Genomic DNA, 23,817 nt, shown 5'->3' with positions numbered 1-23,817 from the left:
TCATCTTGCTATAAAATAGACTAAAAAGCCAGAGTGAATAAAATAACATTTTTCAGCATGGTGTCTGAATTACAATTTGAGATGGCTCTTGTAGAATACATTCTAGAAGCAGGTGTGGCTATGGGCACAGGAAGACAGGTTGGATGGGCCAAAGCAAAACAGGTGAGGCTCAATGTAGCTGTTATCCTCTTATTTTGAGAACTGACTAGGGACAACAGCAGAAGAAATGTGCAGGCCATATGGGGAACTGCAGGAATTCATATTTCAAATCCCCTCAAATCCCCACTAAAGGGGAATGAACTCCTAAAATTTACATTATACATTATTTTTATGAACTATATTTATAGGCCCCAAACAGATGCAATACTGAACGAGGAATGAGGAAAGCCATCTAAAAATCTCTCATGGTTGATTTAAGTTTGGTGGATAACTTTTACTCACTAAACAACTTTTAACCTATTCTATCTCAGTGCACTGTTATGATGATAAAATTTTGCGGGAGAACAAAGTGGAGAAAAGAAGGATAAATGGAATCAATATAAATGGCACAGGTTTATTTGCATCCTTCCCTATTCTATCAACTCGGGTTCTATGTGATATATGATCAATGAAATCTGGAGAGGTTAAAAAAAGACTTTACAGTGAGCGAAGAAGCATACTTTGATTCATTCAGGTTAGCAACCCTCTCAGATGAAGTACTGAACTTAAGATGGCCCAGTGAGAATTTGCACATCAAATGGAAGGTCAGAAAACAGATTAATTTTCAAAAGGGTGGTGTATGGAACCTGCAGATCACTCCTTGAACATCTAGTTAATGTGTTGCTGCTTTCTAGTTTATAATACTGTCGTTATGAAGGATTGTTTCACTGTATCTGTACTTCACATCCATTGTTTTAATGTCTACATTACTGGAATCCAGTGGATATGGGGAGGCTTAAAAACAGCTAGGACAACAGAATTGCCAAACAGCACTCTCATCTAAAGCAACTGTATAACCCTGGTTTCACTACATTTATTACCTAGTTTCAGCACCTACCTCCTTATCCCCTTTGCTATGGGACAAAATGGAACTCTTACTTTCCATAGCATTTAACATCAGGGCTACCAGAGGGGCAGGCATGAAAAGCCTACTATATGGCTGCTTCCCTCTTTGCAGTTGTAAACTGTTTAAGAAGCAGAGGTTAGTAATCACCAAAATCATTGGTGGTCATTATGGTCTAAGCCAGTGGTTCTCAACCTGTGGATCTCCAGATATTTTGGTCTTCAACTCCCAGAAATCTTAACAGCTGGTAAACTGGCTGGGATTTCATGGAGTTGTAGGCCAAAACACCTGGGGACCCACAGGTTGAGAACCACCGGTCTAAACGCTAAAGGATCAGAAGGTCAGAAAAAAATCCTTTCCTTCTCTTCAGCTCCAAGTTCATGAGGCGCCTGGGAGCTCATCTTGTGTTTTGTCTTAGAGCTATTGTGCTACACTTTCATATGCTTCAATACATAATGAAAAGCAATGGTCAACAGAATATGTAGGTAAATTCTTAAACATGTATCTTGAAAGTTAAGGTTTATTTGTAAAAATGCATGAGTCCCCTTAACCTTCTTTCACACTCAATAAACTACATCATACAAACATGAAATATGATTGCTATCTGTGATATCTAATAAAAACATTCCAAATTGCCTCTGGGAATAAAAAAAATTCAATAAAAATGTATAAACAACTGGGATTTATGTTCAAGTCCTTTATCCTGAAAAAAAGCATATATCAGGTAAAAAAATAATCAGATTGTAGAGCCTTCCACATTATGCTCTTTTTCACATATGGTGCCCTCCTGATATGATACCACACCCACAACCCTTAGCTAGAATTACCAAGAATCAGGCATACTACTAGGACAGGAGGACTCCATCTTTAGACAAAAAATAAAGCAAAAAACATTTTACTTGATATATGTTTTGCGTAGATGTGTCATTTTTTAAAAAATTATAATACAGTGGAGTCTCACTTATCCAACATAAACAGGCCAGCAGAACATTGGATAAGCGAAAATGTTGGATAATAAGGAGGGATTAAGGAAAAGCCTATTAAATATCAAATTATGTTATGATTTTACAAATTAAGCACCAAAACATCATGCTTTACAACAAATGGATAGAAAAAGCAATTCAGTACACAATAACGTTATGTAATAATTACTGTATTTATGAATTTAGCACCAAAATTTCACAATTTATTGAAAAATTGACTACAACAACATAGACTATTAAAAGGCAAACTGCGTTGGATAATACAGAACCTTGGATAAGCGGAGCTTGGATAAGCGAGACTCTACTGTACATACACATCTCAATATCTTGATCTGCCTAGATTTTCCCACTATTACCTTGGTTCTTTCAAAATTAGGACATCATGGTATCTCAAAAGTAAGTTTTGAATTATGTATGACTTAGTTATTTTTAAAGACAAAAACACAATAAGACAAATTTTCCTTCAGGTGTCTGAGTTCTTGTTAGATCTTCTATGAAATCATACATAAAGTTCAATTTCTCTAAACTTTTTAGCAGTTTGCTAGTTCAGAAAGCATAGTTTAATAACGCATCACCCTCAAAGACTGATTATTTTTATTGATCTTTGAAGGTAAAGTCAATTCTATCAGCTAATTATTGATTACTTTCTTAATTAAATGTATGCAGTGAACACAGTTCTATAAAATCAATTACTTTCTTGCCAACTTCAAGCACCTTTATCTCACTAGAGAGGCACTCTGTACAGTGTTCCCTCACTTATTGCAAGGGTTAGGTTCCAGGACCACCCGCAATAAGTGAAAATCTGTTAAATAGGGACACTATATTTATTTTAATATTTATATATTATTTTAGTAGTTATACACTATTTTAAGTCTTTATCAAACAACTGTGTGTTGATAAATCGCCTCCTTCTCCTCCCGTTGCAACTTGGGCTCCTTTTCTCTCCCTTTGGCTTCTCCTTCCTCTCTTCCTTAGGCTGTAAATTGTATTTTTTTTATGATTTATAATAGTCTTTTAGAGTTTATTGAAAAACCTCAAAACAGCAAATCCGCGAAAAGTGAACAGTGAAGTAGTGAGGGAACACTGTAGTTCCAAAAAAGCTCAGCTCACAGGGCAACCTCTACTCATTACTATACACAAGTTCTCCAGAAAGGAAAAGCATTGGCTTTTCTTCTTCCCATTGATGTTTTATGGTCTGATTTGGCATAATTATATTTACACCTTTTTCAAAATTCTAGCTCATGGATGAACACTTCTACCTTTTACGCGTTGTCTGCATGCAATTCTCTTGAAAATGTAAGTAATTGGGGGGATGTACATTGCATATACATTCATGATTCCACAAAAAGCTGACTTTTTAATTGATACAAAATAATTTCAAAAATATCTCTATCATTATTTCCTACCATTTGATCAAAAATCCGATCTCTTCACTTGAGATTATGCTTAAAGAAATTGATTGTATCAGTTCTCAGAGGACTAGCTATGCTACTCTGTTCCAGCTAAAATAAAAGGTCATGTGGTACTTTAATGCTTCTGTGGACATAGCATATTTCTATCAAATACATGAAATATTACTCTCATTTAGCAAATATATAACCCCTTTAAACAGGTAGGATTAGGTAGCACCAAAATCCAAAAACTATTCTGTGACAATTCAGTTATAGCATGTATGGGGCAAAAACTTTCACTGTGTTTTGGGATACATCTACACCACCATAACACCAATATAATATTGGTTTTTGTTACTTTACTGAATTATATTAACATGAGAAATTGAGAACAAAGGTAAGATACACATTTTTTAAACTTCTGTAACCAAGCAATCATTTTAAGAGGACAATATCTTATAAGTTTTGGTACTATTGCCGCTTTATTTCTGTATTCTGCCTTTTCTAAATATAGTCGTCTGCACTTTTCTAAATCTGCATTTGCTTCTAAACAGTTAGCTAGAAAAATTCAACATTACTGAATTCTTAAATGGCTCATGGTACATTGTCTGAAGCTGAGCTTTCTCAATATTGCAGCCAGAAAGTTGAAGACATTAAAGCATAGTACTATTTCACACTGGGCCACCTGTACAAAAAGGCTACATACAACAGTTGATAAGTATATTACAAAAATGCAATTGTAAACGAATTTTGGCACTTTTTACTCAGTACAAGAACTAGGCCTCTGAGTACAGTCGAAGAACTAGAAAAAGAAACATAATTAAGAAAACAGAGTAGAGGAAAAGTAAAAGTTCAATTATTTGCCTCACTCACAGACTTAAAGACAATACAGTGTTCCCTCACTTGCATTCCAGGACCACCCGCAATAAGTGAAATTCCCCGAAGTAGGGGCACTATATTCATTTCAATATTTACACATTATATTAGTAGTTAGGTGGCCTTTCTACCCTTTGCAAGCCTTCTTCCTGCGCTTCTTCCTCTCCGGCACCTCCCTTTCGTTGGCATCCAGAGTGGCCTGGCTGAACGCCGATGAGAGGGAGGGCGCATGGGCAAGGGGGAAACTGGCACCTTCTGCGCATGTGTACTCAGAAAAAACCGCGAAGCAATGTGGGAGCAAAAAGCGAACTGCAAAGTAGGGAGGGCACACTATATATACAACCAGATTCCACCAATGGATATTGTTTCTGTGCCACATATAGTTTACACATCTTCTACTGTATACTATCTGCACAAATTGCCAACAATTGGTTTACAACATGATTCAAAATATGAATTTGTACTGACTGCAAAACAGAGTGTTATACTGTATATATAATGTCAGATAGTAGTACTGTACTTACAAGGAAATTTACTATATCTAAAGTGATCAGTATTCTGACTAACCAGCTTATAATTTTGCAAGGGATTCAAAAAAATTGCTATCCTTGTCAATCACAAACACAACTGGAGACTTGTAGTTTAGCATCTCCTGGTAACTATGATTTCCCAATATTATCTTTTTAACAATGTATATTTTATCGCATTGTTCTTATATTTTAAGTTAAATTCATTTTAATCAGATGCAAATGTTCATATAAATTTACTACTCAGTATATTCTCAAGGCAGACGAACTATACCTTGGACTACAAATGCCAGCAGGTAACATCAATCCATTTATTTTATGTCAGTTTTAGTTATAAAGCAGCATGTAGTGAACAAAAGTATAGCAACTTGACCAAAAGTAATAACTAAAGGTCATACTGTGGCTTAAATAAGCTGCTTTTTTAACTGGAAGACAATTTTGATTTCAGTACTACTGTTGTGTGAGAGCATTTCTCATGTATATGAATATTTTTAAATAACTGAAGTACTCTTGTACAAATGATTTTTTTTCTCAAGGCTAAAGAAAACATTCCTATGTAACATAAAGTACTACTATAATTTATTCTGTATTCCAATACATTCTAACAATTGATCTCTAGCTGTTCTAAGTATTATATGATTAAATTCAGAGAATATTTAACACCTTCTTAAACAACCATTGTTCCAGAACTTTTAGTTCATTACAGCTCTCTAGTTATTAGTTACTATACCATAAATTCATTACATGGAAATTCTCTCCCTTAAGCCCTCCATTAGACTCCAGTTCTATCTGGAGTCACACAATAGCTGCTAGGGAGTATCTGTGCACCTTAATCATACAGCTGAACCTTTGCTTTTAGGTAGTTTATGGTGCCTAAATCTGAGTATATTTAATTTAAAAAGAAGAAAATATATTTATCCTCAGGCTTTGATAGACTACAGCAGAGAAAAGCCTCCTCTCCAACTTCAAACATCATAAGAAAGTGAAATAGTAAACTGGGACAAAAATGGAAACTCCAGACAAATGTGTCTCCAATTTTGAAGGAACAGCCAGCATGTCCATTCATCAGTGCTTTCAGCACAATTGTATAATTAATGTTATTCTCACGTTGCTGAGTCTAAGAAGTCCCCTCACTTATAATTTTCACCACTCATTCATTTAAGCACTACTTTTCACATGACTTTTCACTACTTTTTCACATATTATATTTACTAAAGAAAAACATTACTTTCACATAAGAAAAAATATTAATTGCTTATTGTTTTGGTTAGTGTTATTCTTATCTAAATTATATTTTTGATCATAAAATATAAAGGAAAGGAGAATACAAGTGGAGGATCCCTTATCCAAAATTCTGATATCCAAATTACTCTAAAATCTGAAACTGGTGAGATAGTGACACCTTTGCTATCTGATGATTCAGTGTATAAAAACTGTTTCATACACAGAATGTATTGAAAATATTATACAAAATTACCTTTGGGTGATATGTGTAAAGTGCATACGAAAGGAAAATTATTTTTATGCTTAGATTTAGGTCCCAATTCTCAAGATATTTCACTATATATGTGCTATATATGGAAATACAAGTACAGTATTCCAATATATGAAAAAATCTGAAATCCACAACACTTGGTTTTCTGATAATTGTTTCCAATAAGGGACACTCAACGGATATTATTGTCTAAAAGTGTAAATCTGTTATTTAAAAAACATGTTAGTAATTAATAAAATGCAACCAGCCAAACTGCTTAAAGGTTCAATGGAAAAAAGATAGAAGGCACAACACAAAGCTTGGGAAATAAATCTTTCCACAATACAGAACAAAAAAGATCATAATGATTATTCACAGTATTAACAAAAACTCAATTTTCCACCTGTGCACACATATCTCAGTCTTTACTGAAATCATAAATGTATAGAAGACTAATGTTCCATACAGGATAGCAGATTTATTATCTATTCAATGCTGCCTTATAATGCAGCATAAATGAACTCCAGTATTCTTTTGCCCTCCCATGTCACAGCTATCGGGGACTAAAACTTTCTGCATTAAACAAATGTTGCTCTTTGTCCACATCTATCTATGGAATACCAAAAGCTGTATCCGCTTCATTTTTGGCCAAAGTTGTGAATGTACAAGAGAAGAAACACTGTTGTCACAAAATATCCCATCTATCTGACATTCTGGAAGCAAAGCAGACATTCTAGTACCAAACTTTTGCAGTGTTTTTACACAATCTATACTGTAAAAATTATTTCACTTCTTTCAATGCAGTTCTACGAACACTTATTATAAAATAAGCCCTTTTCTGCAAACTCTCCAAGCAAACTTTTAAGTAATAACCTCAAGTAGCTACTCCAAACAGAAAAAAAATGCTTATAAAATGAAGCCAAAAACGTAACTGCAAAGTTCTAGTATTACAATGTTAAGTGACTGAGTACATCAGTTTATGAAGTATGATTACACTATAGCTTCAATTTCTATCTGCTCAAATGTGTTCAGTCAGACCAATTTATCACACACCTAACACATGGAAGATTTAAGTTACTATGGCACAAAGACCGCCTTTCATTTGCAATAATCTCTTCACACCAGCATAGTTACATACTTCACAAATGTGTGGCAATTGTTTTAATCACAGTATCTAAGCATTATTATTCTTTCACTCTCGGTAAGTCCCAAGCTTGAATATAAACATAAGGATAATTGATTCTGCACTCTTGTACCAAAAAACTTGTCACATAATGCAAAGAAGAGATGTTATTAACCAATTTACCAATTATTCTTTCAGAAACAATAAAATTAAACAACTATTTCAACAACAAAAAAGAGTCTTGACAAAACCACTGATTTAACTGTAGTATTTGATTCTATGTTATTCCGAGTGTTTCCGGCACAGCTGATACATAACTGCAGTTATCCGTATCTCTCAAAAAAGTCTTTAAGCAACAGATGAACCAGCTACAATATTTAATAACAAAGATGGTAGGCAGCACAGATCATTCGAGTATTCTGCAACATTTCCTTTTCTGTTATTCAAGAGCTGCCTTCCATAGGGTTTTTAAAAACCTGAAAACCACATCTACCACAGTATAAGAAGCCCTTTATTAGATATTTGGCCTGAAAAAAATCAAGTAAGACCTTGTACTAACTTCTGAGTCCACAGACATAAACAACACAGGTTCAAAAAATAAGGAAAGTCAGCTCGGACTGATAACAATCAATTGAAGGGATGTACAGAAGATTTTGGATTATCAAAGCAGAAAATCATCAAGACTTTGTCTTTTCTTTTCACCTCTTCAAAATAAGAAACACAGCATGAACATTGGGTTGCTGTGAGTTTTCCAGGCTGTCTGTCCATGTTCCAGAAGCATTCTCTCCTGATGTTTCGCCCACATCTATGGCAGGAATCCTCAGAGGTTGTGAGGTATATTGGAAACTAGGCAAGTGGGATTTATATATCTGTGGAAAGTCCAGGTTGGGAGAAAGAACTTTTGTCTGTTTGAGGCAAGTGTGAATGTTGCAATTGATCACCTTGATTAGCATTGAATGCCTTGCAGATTCAAGAACTGGCTGCTTCCTTCCTACTAATCAAGGTAATCAACTGCAACATTCACACAGACAAAAGTTCTTTTTCCCAACCTGGACTTTCCACAAATATATAAATCCCGTTTGCCTAGTTTCCAATAGACCTCACATCTCTGAGGATGCCTGCAATAGATGTGGGCGAAACATCAGGAGAGAATGCTTCTGGAACATGGCCATACAGCCCGGAAAGCTCACAGCAACCAAGTGAGTCTGGCCATGAAAGCCTTCAACAACAGTATGAACATTACTTCCATCTCATTTGTTTCAAAACACTTGACCACCAGCTGTCAGACCCTTTCAGCTAACAGGTACATGCTATATAAACATTCTCTGCATCCAATAGTAAAAAAGCAATGCTGCTTTAAAAATTCTTTTACATACAGCTTTTTTAAACAGTTGTTTTCTATCTAACCACTTCTAAATATCGATCTCGACACTAAATGGATACAAAAGGGTTCTATCCTTTCATGTAAACAGAAAACACAACTGTTTCAACTACTTTTCTGAGGAATAGCCAATGCTACCCCCTCCCCTCTCTCTCCCACAAAACTATACACCAGGCAGCCATGTCCCCCTTCCCTTTCGGTAAAGGAGGCAAACTCCAACTCCCTGGCTTGCTTTCCATTCTGCAGCCGAAGAGGAGGCTTTAAAAAAAGCCAAGCCCTGCCTCACACACGACCACGACGACGACATGTTCAAAAGAGGAAAACAGCCGGCAGCTTGGCTCTGGAAAACACAGCCACTGAAAACGGCAGAGCTGGAGTAGTAGACATAACCGCCCTCCCATCCTCTCCCCGCACAGACAGACACAGAGACAGGGGTTTTTTACCTTCATGACGAAGAACTGCAGGAGTCAAACCCGAAAAGAGGTCGGAGCGGCTGAGGACCTGAAATGTAAAACAAAGCACTGAGGCAACGCCGCACCTCCCCTTTTCCCCCTAGTGCGAAAGGGGGGGGGGGGGTTGTAGTATTCTTGGGGCGCTTCTCTCTCTTTCTCTCTCTCTCACACACACACACACACACAAAGCCCGGCCTTCTTCCTCCCTGTCGCCTCTCTCTCTCTCTCTTTCCCCCTCGCTGCCGCCTTCCTTTGACGCCATTTCTGTCAGAGGAGAAACTTGCCACAACAACCAACCGCCTCACTCACAACAAGCGGCCCCCCGCCTTCGCCTCTTCGGAGGCCTTCGCCTTTTCTGAGGGAGGGGAGGCCTCGCCATTGTAACGAGAGAGAGGAGGAAGATGGGGGCGGCTCGGGAGGCGGCTCGCCTCCTTCTCCTCCTCCTCTTCCTCCTCCTCGTCGTCGTCCGAGCCGCTTCCAGAGCCGCAGCCTCGGTGACGAGGAAAACAACAAACCGAAGAAGCAGCGCCTCTTGCTTTCTCTCTCTCTCTCCCTCAAGGGCTTCCACTCACGGCTACGGAAGCCGGGAAGCTCTCGCTCAGGGCAACGTTACCTTTGTTCCTCTCTCTCTCTCGCTGGTCCCCCCAAACCTTCGAGGCGAGGGGGGGGGGGGGCGAGGAGGATGGAGCCTCCTCCCAACGCTGAACCTGATCCCTGGGCAGAAGAGGAGAAGAATAGTAATCCCACGCTTATGGAGAAATCGTCGGGCCGGCGAGGGGGAAAGCGGTCCCTCCCGTCCCAGCCTCGGAGGTAGCGGCGGCGACAGCAGCGGCGGCGGTGGCTCTCCTCCGAGCTGCTCACTCCCCTCCCCCAAGACCCTGGAGTGACTGACGGCGCAAAGCCCGCCCTCTCCCCGCCTTACCGGCACGCCATTGGCTGCCAAGACGCAAGGCACGCCTACTCCCTCCACGCCATTAGCTTCTCGATCAGAAACACTGATGTAATTCTCACCGCCGTTCTATGGAAACAGAGCCGGCCCTTCGCGGAGGCTTCTGGGTAGTGAGGTCCTTCGCGGTCCCCTTTTGCCGCAGACTCCGGCGGGGATTTTGCGCCCGGCTGCACTACAACTCCCGAAATGCACCGGGACTGGAGCAATGAAAATGGAGGGGAGAGGACCGAAGAGGGCTTATGACAAGGGGAGGACGGGGAGGAGCCGGCGCCTGCGCCAAGGCGCTCCGGTGGCGCATTTTCCCCCCATCGGGCGACTGAGGCGGAAGGGACCCGGGGGTGGGGCCTGGTCTTCTCCGCTCCGAGCGGAGACCCAAAGCGGGGCTGAGCGGCGCCTGAGAAGAGTGCGGCTCCCTCCCGTCGGCGGAGGAGGCCGCGGGCGAGCCGAAGCCTTCCTCAGGAGCGGGGGCCGCCTTCCCTCCCTCCCTCCTCTCCTGCCCCCCGCCCTTCTGCAAGTCCCGCCCACCTTCGCAAGCGGCTGTAAAAGGGGACGCGGGCGGGTCGAGAAGGAAGGAGACGACAGAGGAGTAGGCAAGAGGCTGGCTGGTTTCGGGAGGCTTCCAAGGTACGGTTTGTAATCCGACAGGCGTGTTTAAGCCCTCTTTTTCATCGCTGAAGATTAGATTCATTATATACATGGAGTGGCGCCTGTATGATAGGGATGTATTGAGATATAAATCATTCCATGACTTCCATGAGATGTGTTTTTTTTTTAAATTCCGGAGCGCATTGGATGTTCTTTTATGACAATCAGGAAAAAAACTAATGCAATACATGGAATTCTTGAGAGCAATTAAATCTAACTCGTTAGGGAGCAGGAGGAGGAGGAGTATGGCAGTTGTGTGAAAAGGTTTCTAACCAAATAACAAGAGTGGGGAATAAGTCATAATGGGCATGTTAAAAGTAAGCCCTGGGTAGATCACAGTGACAGTCATCAAATATCCAAATCGACCCAGCGCAGGTTATTTTGTTGTCAAAACACACCTCAACTATCTGATGTGCTTTGTAGCAAAATGAGGTGCTTTTGTACCCAGGAAAACCCTGCAAGTAGAATAGTGCATTGTACATTCTTTTATATTATTTATTTATTGCATTTCTATACCACTTTTCTCACCCTCCAAAGCAGTTTACGACATGGTGGGTGGCAAATTCAGCGCCTCACATACAAAAAAACACGTCATATATCTAAAATTGCATATAATTGTGAATTTAAACCTTTAGACATAAATCATAGACATTGACATAAGACATAAACATTAAATAATTGCATAAATCCCGAGGTTATTATTTCACTGTTTCGTTGCTGCTGTCACTCACCAAATGCTTGCTTGAATAGCCAGATTTTAAGTTGTTTTCTAAATGCTAGGAGGGATCTAATTTTGCTGGGAAGGGAATTGCATAGCTGAGGGGCCACTACTGAAAAGGCCTAGTCTCTCGTTCCCACCAGTGGTGCTTGTGAGGATGGTGGGACCGAGAGCAGGGCCTCCCCAGCCAATCTTAATGTTCTAACTGGCTCATAGAGGGAGATGTGTTCAGATAGGTAAGCTGGACCAGAACCATTCAGTGGGGAAAGAATACAAAACAGTGGGAGAAAAATGTAGTTTTTGTTACTGATAACTTCTGGCAGTTTAGTGGATCTTTTTGTGGAACACCATGAAGTGTAATTGCATTGCTGATTTATTTCAATCTTGATTTTTCTCTACTTGGATCCAAATGTCATGCATTCATATAGATTTCACAGACCCTCTGTTTCCTTTTGTGACTATTACAGTAAATGTAATTACCTTATATATTTGAGTATAAGCCAACCCTAATATAAGCTGAGGCACCTAATTTTACCACAAAAAACTGGGGAAACTTACTGACTCGAGTATAAGCCGAGGGTGGAAAATGCAGCAGCTATGGGTCAATTTCAAAATGAAAATAGATCCCAATGAAATTATATTGAGGCACCAGTAGGTTAAAGGTTTTTGAATATTTACCATATTTCAAAGAAAAGCAGTAAACTAGCTCTGTAAGTGGAAATGTAGGGTCACCAAAAACAATATGGTATTAACAATAACTTTATAATAATAATAACTTCATTTGTATCCTGCCCTATCCATCTCCCCATGGGGACTCAGGCCAGCTTCCATCATAATAACAGGCAAACATTCAATGCCTACATAAACAATGCAGAGCTAGATACAGATCTATAATTATATATAATAATTTCACATATGCATTTCCCCCTGAAACGTTTGGAAATCCTTTCTCTATATATGTGCATTTCCCTCCTGCAATATTTGAAATCCCTATATATCTATATTCATATATATCTATCTAGACACTTCTCTATATGTAGATAATTATATCTCTATAGGATTTGCAAAGACTTGCAAACATATGAGGGAAAATTCATATATAAAATTAATGTATATAGATAGATACAAATATAAAGGTACATAGGGATTGCAAAGGCTTGCAGGGGGAAATGCCTATATATCTGTAGGAGAGATTAACAAATATTTCAGGAGAAAATGCTTTTATAAGATTAATGGGTATATATATTCTTCTTCCTGACTTTCAAGGGCTTCGTTCCCTTTTCAAAACATTCCCTTAGTTAAGAGAGGGAGGCTTTGGAAAAGTAAACACTGATAAGGGAGGGTGACATGAGAGATAAATATATCATATATTGCAAGCAACGACCTCCAGGCTCTGCTGCCGGCTTGACCCAATTATAAGCCGGGGGAGGCTTTTTCAGCTCATAAAAAGGGCTGAAAAACTCGGCTGGCTTCAAGTATATACGGTAAGTATTTGCTGGAAAAACAGAAATAAGATCATGATGCTGCCCTTAAGTGACTTAAGTGTTAATGGGTACTAAGCTATTGATTGTAACCTCACAAAGTGTTATTTTTTTTTGACAATCCAGTGCAGAGTTGGCTTGTGTATTTATTTAAAAGTTTCATTAAGATGAAAAGGTTGACTTCCAACACAACGTACAAGGTGTTGTGTGTAAGTTTTGTTCTGGGGGTTGGCATTTTGCAACTTTAGTTTTTCCTAGATTCACACAAATTGTGTTGTGGGTGTTTGGGGAAATCCAGATTGGGTTGCTTTGAGTTTTCCGGGCTGTATGGCTATATTCCAGAAGCAGTCTCTCCTGACATTTCTCCCACATCTATGGCAGACATCCTCAGAGATTGTGAGGATTCCCCCAAGCAGGAAGCACTCAGGCTTTGAAGCTGCAAGGTCATTAAATGCTAATCAAGATGGCCAATTGCAGCATTCACACTTGCCTCATGCAGGCAAGAGTTCTTTCTCCCATCCTAAACATTCCACAGATATATACACCCCACTTGCCTAGTTTTCAAGACCTCACAACCTCTGAGGATGCCTGCCATTGATGTGGGCAAAATGTCAGGAGAGAATGCTTCTGGAACATGGCCATACAGCCTGGAAAACTCACAGCAACCCAGTTATTTTGGCCATGAAAGCCTTCAGCAACACATTGAAATCTAGATTGTTGAGCTCCAGTGTAAAAGACGAAGGAGACTTTCTGATAAATACAGAAGTATCACAGCCAGCATCTCTCATCTGGTTGCTTAAATGTTGATATTAAGTACTCCTCATCTCTCTCCCTAAGGAGATCAGACTGGCAACTTCACTGTCCACCTTCTGTAAGGAACTAAAAACGTGGATGTTCTGGTGCGCGTTTGAATGAACAGTCCCTTCAGATAGTATGTTTACAACTTCTTCTCCTGCCCTTATCCCTGATCGTCCCTATCCTATCCATGAACTTTACTCAGAGTCCTACACAAGCCTCCCTTCGCATATACAGTATCTATGGCCTGGTTGTAAAGTAATTGCTGTGCTTTATGCTGTTTTATTTATATTTATATTGTTTATATTTCAATTATGGATTGTGTTTTATCCTATGTTATCCCTGGGCTTGGCCCCATGTGAGCCGCTCCGAGTCCCTTCGGGGAGATGGTAGCGGGATATAAGAATAAAGTTGCTGTTGTTGTTATTATTATTATACCCCACTGTCCCTGTACAAAAGAGACTCAAAACGGCTTTTAACATTATGTTGTCTTTCCATTTCCTTCCACTCACTGTCAGAGCTAATCTGTGTGTGATTGAATCCAATGGGACAGATTTGGAAGTGCAGGCAGAGGACAGGGTTTGCTACTTGCACCTATGTAGTAAAATTCTGACACGATCTGCTAATATGCCTGATTAAAGCAGAAGTTGAAGAGCTCTCAGGATCAAAGTGGAACTGATACTGTTTCCTCAGGGAAAGTCCATCTTGATTGGCCCCTTCTCTCTTTCTGTTGACTTTATTTAGGTCAGCCTTTGATTTACAATTTATGTGGCAGATGGAAGAACACCTTTGGATACAATCTTCTGTACAAAGGTGTTTCATCCTCTTTAAGTAATTGATATGAAAGAACTTAAGGTAGATTCATAGTACAGGGTAGTTGTATTTTGGATAAAGCACACGGTTATTTAGCAGTGCACTACAAGACAAATTTTAAACCATCATAAGGATGCTATCTTGCACAGTTTCCTTTTAACACATCTCATTTGTGGAGGTATAGGGAAGTCATTGGAAATTGCGTGCTCAAAAGCAGTGTTTAAGGTTTTGGTCAACAGTGTAAATTACTGATTTGGCATAGAACCATGTTATGGCTGCAGCTTCTGTGTTTAAATTGCAGGAGATGAACTGTTTCATTCTGTCTACACCTGCACTGCAGTAAGACACATTAGAAAAGAGAGACGAAAAAAGAAGATAGTGAAGCCTGTAGGGAAAAGCAAAACATAACAATATTTAAGAATATGTTTGCCTAAATCCAGAATGTTCTGGATGAGGAAGCCATTCATATAGCATGAGCGAAAAGATGGTATATGTGTATGGGTACATATTTCAGAAAATTTATATATAATCCTCAAGAAACTTTGCAAAAGTATTACACAGAATGACATCCTATTTTGTACAAAGCTTGTAGCAATTGGTTTATCTGCTTCAGCCGCCTATATACAATATTACCCCACAACCCCTATTTCATTAGCACACATCATGTTCTGTAGTGAGAGCTTAGTTTTAAGGAATCTTTAAACTATACTATTTTTTATTTTCTAAAATAGAGTGAACTGCTCCTCTGAATTCTTTTTTTAAAAAAATGGAACAAGTAGAAGAGACATGTAAAAGAGTTCTCCTGGAGCCATACCACTATCTACTTCAACTCCCAGGTACCATTTCATTCCTTGATTTTAGCACTGTTTGGTAAATTAGTATTTCAGCCTTGACCGTAGCAATCTCTTTAAGTTGTGAAAATAGATATAGCATTTATTTCTCAGCTTTAAAACTTAAGGTTAAATATTATTTATCTTAAGCAAGAGTCTTTTACTTTTCTGTTATCTCTGTTATACTGTCTGCATTTTCATTTTTTACAAGCGTTCTTGTATGGGTAAGAAACGTGCAATGAACATGTCAGTAAAAAGCAATATTTATATACTCTTGCCTTTTGAAAGTGGTAGATTGTTATTCTATTTCATTCATATTCCTTTACTATTTTATGTTAACCAGCTTTAATCGTATGTAGTAAAATTCTGACATGATCTGCTAATATGCCTGATTAAAGCAAAAGTTGAAGAGCTCTCAGGATCAAAGTGGAACTGATACTGTTTTCTCAGATAAAGTCCATCTTGATTGGCCCCTTCTCTCTTTCTGTTGACTTTATTTAGGTCAGCCTTTGATTTACAATTTATGTGGCAGATGGGACTTTTAATGTTCTTTCCTCTTTTGTGTGTTATAAACATTTGTACAAATAGGTTTTGAGTTGCACCTTGTTTGTAATTTGAGGTAAGCTGCCTTGAATCCTATGCAAGAAGAATAGCCGGAATAAATAAAGTAATGCAGTAGGTATAAGACCAGTTGCTTTCAAAGAGGGAGATTTCAACATGGAATTACAATTCCCTGTTTGAAAGCGCATGCAACATTTATTCAATACTACTTTACTGTTTCTACTACTCTGGGGCGGGGGAGAGAATTGCTGTGTTTTAAGTGAAAATAATAAAATGCTCGCTCAAAGCTCCTTCCCATTGTGCCATACACATTGGCTTGGTGGCTAAATAATGCCTTAGTGAATACTTTTATTTAACCAACCAAATACCATAATATTTTTATCAGTTAGAGAAGCATTTTGCTACTGTGTATCAAACTTTCAGAGTCTCTAGTTCTAGAAACATTGAGCATATTTGATTGGAAATACTTCCAACTTTGTTCGATAGAACTCCCAAATAAATCTGCATTGGATTTTAGCCTTGACTTTCAAATAATGTGGTAACCATTCATGATCCAAGTAAAAAAATATGTGCAAAGGTTGTGAGGGGTGCATGGCCAAAATTGCAGATTAATGGGCAATATATATTTAACTCCATGGAGTAGAATAATTAACCTAAAATCCTATATGCTGGCATAATTATGTAGGTGTAGGGAAGAGACAGTGTAACTTCTTGTTGTGTGCATTTGAGTCACTTCTATGGCATTTCTTAAGGTGAATATATCACAGGGATTTCTTGGTATAATTTGTTCAGAGCAGGTTTATCTTTGCCTTTCTCTGAGGCTGAGAGATTTGACTTGTTCAAAGTCACCCAGTGGGTTTCCATGACCAAACAGGGAGTTGAACCTAGTTTCCTAGCCCATCATTCACACCACTGTATCAATAATAGTCACTACAGCAGAGGAAATATGCCCATGGGAGCTGCAGTGAAAGGTTAAGGGCAGTAGTATCTTTTAAGGAGATAAAGTTGCTCTGCTTATTGCACAATGTTACATAGAATCATCAAGTTGGAAATTACCAGGACCACTGAGTCCAATGCCATGCAGGAATACATAATCAAAACACTCCTGATGACGTTTGCCAACCCTTCCATATTGACTACCAAAATCCTGATTTTAGTGCACCAAGTGATGCACAAATACTATAAATAACAGTAGAAAGTGATGTACTGATTACACCAGTTCTGACAGTGTTCACCATAACCTTCAAAAAATCTTACAGCTTTTCAGACTGACAAAACTGATATTCAATATAAGTTTTCTATGAATTTAAGTCGACTCCATCAGATGCATCAGATGTGGGTTTCCCGCAACCTTAGCCAAGTGAAATTGTTTAGACTTAAGTCCTGCAAAGGTCTTTGTTGTTTTGAACATTATGCCAAACATGCAAAATATTAATTATCCTCTTTTACCTTATAGCAATAGCTGTAACAAGTTGCTTCCCAGTACTGTATTATAGTAGAACAAGGTGTGGCCTTTTAATTTGGTTTTCTAGTTTTAAGCATAACGGATTAAGACCACACTTTAATATCCCAAAATACTTAACATACTTGTAAAATGAAGTGTGCTAGTACCCAGTGAAATTGTAGAGCAGTATGTAGATAAAACATAGTCTTATTGAATCCTAGGGCTTTTGTCCTAGAACAGGCATTGTAAGCATTATCTTCACAAAGACTCAAACCAAAGTGATGCCAACCGCAACTAGGCCAGAAAACATTATAGTTTGATCCACACCATCTATATATATAAAAGAGTGATGGAATCCTGGTGACCGCCAAAACAGCAAAACTAAACACCCCACAACCTCGAAAATTGACAACACTACCCATCATCCACGTCTCTAGGTTGATACAACAAAAAGAAAAGAAAAATAAAGTCCTAATTAGAGGGAGAGGAATAATTGTTTTTATCCAACTGCTGCCAGTTAGAAGGCTAAGCTCCGCCCACTTGGTCTCCTAGCAACCCACTCACCCAGGGGACAGGCAGAGTTAGGCCTCACTTAGGCCTCTTCCACACTGCCTATAAAATACAGATTATCTGATTTTAACTGGATTAGATGGCAGTGTAGACTCAAGGCCCTTCCACACAGCTATATAACCCATATAATCTTACATTATCTGCTTTAACTGGATTATCTGGACTACACACCTTTACCCTTTACCTTAACTACCACCAATTCCTCAATACTTTATTTCCCATACCACCATACTTCGCCACAGCAACGCGTGGCCAGGCACAGCTAGTACTTCAAAAATACCTGTTCTCAACTTTGGAAACAAGCAACATTTTCATGTATTTAAATAATTGGAACATAAAATTTAGACATCCTAGTGAAGTCCACTGCATTGGCTGAGTAAGATGATTTGGATGCTTCAAGAACTTTGGTATTTTATTTAGTTATTAATTCCATCTTTTTTTAATTTGCAGGTAAGCAAGTGAGAACCAAACTTTCTCAAGCATTTAATCACTGGCTGAATGTTCCTGAAGATAAGCTACAAGTGAGTTGCAGCCAAAGTTAAATAGATTTGACAGCTAATAAATGTTTTCTTTTTAAAATTACAATTACAGCCAGTCCCCGAATTACAGACACGCAACTTGCAAATGTCTCATAGTTATGAACTGGGGTGAGACAACAGGAATTGAGAGAAATTTACCTCTCGGAAGGGAAACTCACCCCTGAAAGAGTTATCTTGTGAAAAAGGTGCCTCCAATGAAGCTTTCTTACCAATCATTGGTTCCACAACAAGCCAAATTTTTCAAAATGCAATTATCACAGAGACAGAAAGTGAGGTGAAATCTTCTAAACGGGCACAGGCAGCAAAATAAATACCACAGGGGTGTTAACCCTTTCCCATGCTATCCAAAGCTAATATAGATATATATGTATATATTTGGCTGAAGTTACACAGAAAGTACCTGTTCTGACTTATAAACAAATACAGAATCTATCTTGTTCATAACTTGGGGACTGCCTGTATATAATTGATATGAAGTATAGCTGACATATTTGATATGATTACCTTCTTACTGAGCAACTGAACATTTTGGCCATTGCTAATATATAGTTGTTTCTGCTCTGTGAACATTATGAAATGCATAGAAATGCAGCATCTCAGTTTTACAAAATTGTAGAGTGCGTCATGTTTGTACCCATGTTTGGAAGTACAGTAAAGAACAATTTAAGCATTTTTAAAAGAATTTATGTGAAAGTCCTAATATTTTGTTCACCTTATCGTTGAAACAAAAAACTTACAAAGCAGTTTTCAGTTATAAAATAGAATAGTAGCAAAACCAAAACAAGTAACACAATTGTTGAAATATGCAATTAGAAGACAGAAGAAAATAAAATGGCTTATTTTTGCAGTGAAGCCAGCATCTAATGTTTCCTGAAATTTGGCACACATGAGATACTTTATGTCCTCACAAAAAAAACACAGTATCCGTTAGTAACCTAACTTCTGCTGGCAAGGACTGCCATAGAACAACTTCATAGAGATGTTACTAAGTGGGCAGCAGGCTAAAAGAGCAGGTGGGATTTTATATAAACTTTCATTCTTTAGGCTAAGTATTATTCTGACTGGATTACATTCCCCACACTTATGTGTTAACAGGCTTGAGGGAGAGGTAGGGTCTTCCTCTACATGATAATGCAATAAAGATTAAAGGAAGAACCTCTCCCTTAAGCCCTCTTTGGGCATGAGAAAGCTTGCTTGATTTGCATTGGATATATTGCTGCATGTTTTCGAAGCATTCTGTGTATGCCAGAGGATTTAGGAAGGAAGTTGGCTAATGAGCATAAATAACCTGGCAAGCCAAGCCAGGACTTGTGCCTCCTGCCTTGCATTTGCCTGATCTGGAAGGAAAGGAAGCACAAGAAAGCATGGTAGGTAAAGGTGCAAACCAGATAGTTTTAACTTTCCTCTTCCTTAGACATATGCCACAAGTTGGATTTTTACTTCATAATCTTATACCACAATACAGATACCAGAATAAAGAGGAATATGTAAAATTTTGCACTGTGTTTTAAAAGACCTTGATGAGGTGGGTGGTTGTAAAAGTTAACAGTCGTTTTTGGATTCCTACTCTAAAACCCTTAAAATTGTCTTCACAAAAGTGAGCTGTACATAAAATGTATCCTTTTGACACGTGTACAATAAAGATACTGCATAAAATTACTATTAGCAAAAATACACTTGTTTACATGTCTGTTATGTGAATTATCAGCACGTGCAAAAACAGTTAGGAACTCAGGCTTCTAATGGCAGTTAGGAACAGTTAGGAACTCAGGCTTCTAATGCAATTGGCATGGGCAAACCTCAGCCCTCCAGGTGTTTTGAACTTCAACTCCCAGAAATCCCAGCCAGCTTACCGGCTGTTAGGAACTGTGGGAGTTGAAGTCCAAAACACCTGGAGGGCTAAAGTTTGCCCATGCCTGCTTTAGACAATTGGAATGGAAATCTTTGATAGTTCTAAAGAATTTAATAAAACTGCTAAGAAGGTGTGAAAGCACAAATACATCAGACGTTGAGGTCAATACAATGCTATCAGACAATTCAAAGATAACTTTTATAAAAGCAATACAGTAATTGATGCAAGGTGGAATGCAAACTTCATTGTTTTCTCTTTTTTACTAGGTTATCATTGAAGTGACAGAAATGTTGCACAATGCAAGTTTGCTTATAGATGACATTGAAGACAATTCAAAACTACGACGTGGTTTTCCAGTGGCTCACAGCATTTATGGAATACCATCTGTTATAAACTGTGCAAATTTTATATATTTCCTTGGTTTGCAAAAAGTCTTGACTCTTGACCATCCAGATGCTGTTAAAGTGTTCACTCTCCAGCTTCTGGAACTCCATAAGGGCCAAGGCTTGGATATTTACTGGAGAGATAATTACACTTGTCCAACAGAATCAGAGTATAAAGCCATGGTTCTGCAAAAGACAGGAGGCCTTTTTGGACTGGCTGTAGGTCTTATGCAATTGTTCTCAAACTACAAAAAAGATTTAAAGCCACTCCTTAACACCCTTGGGCTCTTCTTCCAAATTCGCGATGACTATGCAAACTTGCATTCCAAAGAATATAGTGAAAACAAAAGTTTTTGTGAAGACCTAACTGAAGGGAAGTTCTCATTCCCAACTATACATGCCATATGGTCCAGGCCAGAGAGCACACAGGTGCAGAATATCCTGCGACAAAGAACTGAAAATGTGGACATTAAAAAATACTGTGTACATTATCTTGAAAATGTCGGTTCCTTTGAATACACACGTAAAACATTACAAGAACTTGAGTCTGAAGCTTATAAACAAATTGAATTGCTTGGAGGCAACCCTGAGCTTGTAGCTTTAGTCGAATACCTAAGTAAAACATTCAGGGACACTGAAAATTGATATAATTGATAAGTAGAATTCAATATTCAAATAATCAGGGGAAAAAACATTTTACAGTATCTATTTTTGCTGTCTATGGAATGGCTTTAAAGGATATTTTAAGGGTAATGAGGGATTGTATTGGCTTAAATAATACTTTAATTCTTATTTTCAGCCTATCATGCAATATTGCATATTGTTATACGCTTCCACTGAAATAAAGCTGCCAAACCTTGTTTGTATTATCTGATTTTGTCGTGGGCTCTTTCTTTTCTTATTAATAGACACATATCCCAAAGGATATGAAGTTCATGTTCCATTCTTTTGCATTTATTTAGTTCTGGTTTTGGCCATTTGTCACATTTCTTTTCCTGTAGCCTTGGATCAATGGTTTTAATACGGAAATGTTGCCAAATGGGTACATTTAGTGAAGCAAATCAATCTGTGGTCTAAACAGTAATTGAGAAAGGCCATATGAAACTTCAGACTGAGCAGTCAGTTTGCTATACCATTGCATGTCAAAATGGGCATAGATCTTTACTATGGATTCAACTACAGGAGTACTTCTCTTTGCATGTTGGACCATCTATGACCCTCTGAAAAGGGTCTTTACTCTTTAACATCCTAGACCTGTTTTCACTGGCTTTGAACTGCAATTCAGAGAGCCACATACGTGCAAATTTGGGGGGGGGGGGGGGGAGGCACCAAGCATTGTCCTGCAAGCAAAAGTCCCAAGAACTGTGGGTGGGTGTGAGGAACCAAATACAAATAAATCATTCCTAGGGAAGTTTTTTGTCTAGCTGCTTTTAACATGGCGGCATGAAATTGTAGAAACTAAATCCTTATGCATGTTGAGCTAAAATGCTGTTGAGATAAACTAACTCTATAGCTTATATAAGCCAATATTTAACACAAAGTACAATTAAAGTATTTATTTATTTATTTACAGCATTTATATTCTGCCCTTCTCACCCCGAAGGGGACTCAGGGCGGATCACATTGCACACATAAAGGCAAACATTCAATGCCATAACATAGAACAGAGACGACGCAGGCACGGGCTGGCCTCGAACTCAAGACCTCTTGGTCAGAGTGATTTGTTGCAGCTGGCTTGCTTTCCAGCCTGCGCCACAGCCCGGCCTATGTACAATGATGATTATATTTGCATCAGTAATTTAAGAGGTTTAGGAAATCCAATGATGACAAACATGATCTTATGCCAACCTAACTGCACACTTCTTTCAAATAGGTATAAAATGCATTCAGTCTGTATTCTACAAAATGTTCCCAATAGTTTCCTGGAAAAGATATATGAACTAATATGGTTTGTATCTAAAATTTCTTACTAATAAGAATTAGTGCTAAACAGAAAATTATATTTTCCAGGTGCTGCTTTGTCATGGATTTTTGCAAAAATATTACATGTTTTTTGTTATTCCCTTTGCCAGTTACAATGTTTAGGTCGCTTATTTTTGTTCATGATTAGAGTAATAGTTAATTCCTAAAGGATTTCAAACAAACAGGTAGTAAGCTTTGTATTTTTGCATCTAGACATTTTATCTGTTTTAAACTGAATCATTAATAGAGATTCTACATTTTTCTGAGAAACTACATTTTGAAGCTCCTAACTGGCAATTTTACCAGTAATCAGTAAGCTAAACTTGGGGCAAAAATACTAATTTCTAGTAAAGAAAGGGAAAACAAGTTGCAGGTCTTTTGTGAGATGGGATTTTCAAAATTTTCATTTATGAGCATTCTCTGCTTATTCAGACAGAATATAATACTGAGGTTCATGGGATCATTGGTGTGATTTTGCATCGTTCTTAGGGGTAATCATTCCCCATTGCTAATTTTTCCCATATCCACATTTCTACTCCCCTTTTATTTCGGGGGGGGGGGGGGGGTAGAGATCTGAATATGGGAAAAATTGGTGGGAATCTGTTGGTGAAACTACCATTTTCCTCTGTTCACTGCCATTTCTCCTTTTCCTCTGATCACTTGTAGATAATTGCATAAAGTTAAGACTGTGGAATACACATTGCCTTATGGATGCAGGCTTTATTTCATTTATATTCCACCTTTCACTTGACGGGTAACCAGACCCTGTTCAAAAGCTATGAGATGAAGGCTGAAGGAAAGGAGATCTCTTACGGAAGAAAAAATAAGGCTAAATGTTGTGCTTGAAAATTATTTCATCTCCATTTTAGTGACATTCCAAACATGCCCACAGTATTAAAAGCCTGTTAAAGGTGTGCCAGAAATAGAAGCAGCTTTTTGAAAACATGCAAATGGTTACAAGTAATTGTAAATGTTGAGAGCCCTATTACATTAATTTGGTAGTTCATACTTCTGTACAGGTGACTG

The 23,817-nt window shown here is 38.3% G+C and overlaps 2 protein-coding genes across 5 annotated transcripts in view; one reads left to right on the top strand and one right to left on the bottom strand.

The window, feature by feature from the left end:
* Window positions 1-10,133, bottom strand: part of arid4b (AT-rich interaction domain 4B) — a 110,448-nt gene extending 100,315 nt beyond the window's left edge. For 3 of the 4 annotated variants that reach the window (XM_062975349.1, XM_062975354.1, XM_062975362.1), the window contains exons 1-2: window positions 9,863-10,133; window positions 9,241-9,298 (exon numbers count right to left, since the gene is read on the bottom strand). In XM_062975349.1, coding sequence (XP_062831419.1) covers window positions 9,241-9,246 — 6 coding nt within the window. In that variant the 5' untranslated portion in view covers window positions 9,247-9,298; window positions 9,863-10,133. The remainder of the gene's footprint in view (window positions 1-9,240; window positions 9,299-9,862) is intronic. The other variant, XM_062975344.1, reaches the window with a different exon arrangement.
* A 206-nt stretch (window positions 10,134-10,339) lies between these two features.
* Window positions 10,340-21,698, top strand: ggps1 (geranylgeranyl diphosphate synthase 1). The gene is made up of 4 exons (XM_003215807.4): window positions 10,340-10,822; window positions 15,382-15,486; window positions 18,506-18,576; window positions 20,713-21,698. Exons 2-4 carry the CDS (start codon window positions 15,417-15,419, stop codon window positions 21,472-21,474), a joined length of 903 nt encoding a protein of 300 aa, XP_003215855.1. The 5' UTR covers window positions 10,340-10,822; window positions 15,382-15,416; the 3' UTR covers window positions 21,475-21,698.
* The last annotated feature ends 2,119 nt before the right edge of the window (window positions 21,699-23,817 follow it).

The sequence above is a fragment of the Anolis carolinensis genome, chromosome 1 (assembly GCF_035594765.1).
Source record: "Anolis carolinensis isolate JA03-04 chromosome 1, rAnoCar3.1.pri, whole genome shotgun sequence".
NCBI classification, from domain to species: Eukaryota; Metazoa; Chordata; class Lepidosauria; order Squamata; family Dactyloidae; genus Anolis; species Anolis carolinensis.
The sequence above is the reverse complement of the archived record's forward strand: the minus strand, read 5'-3'. Positions and strand labels throughout refer to the sequence as shown.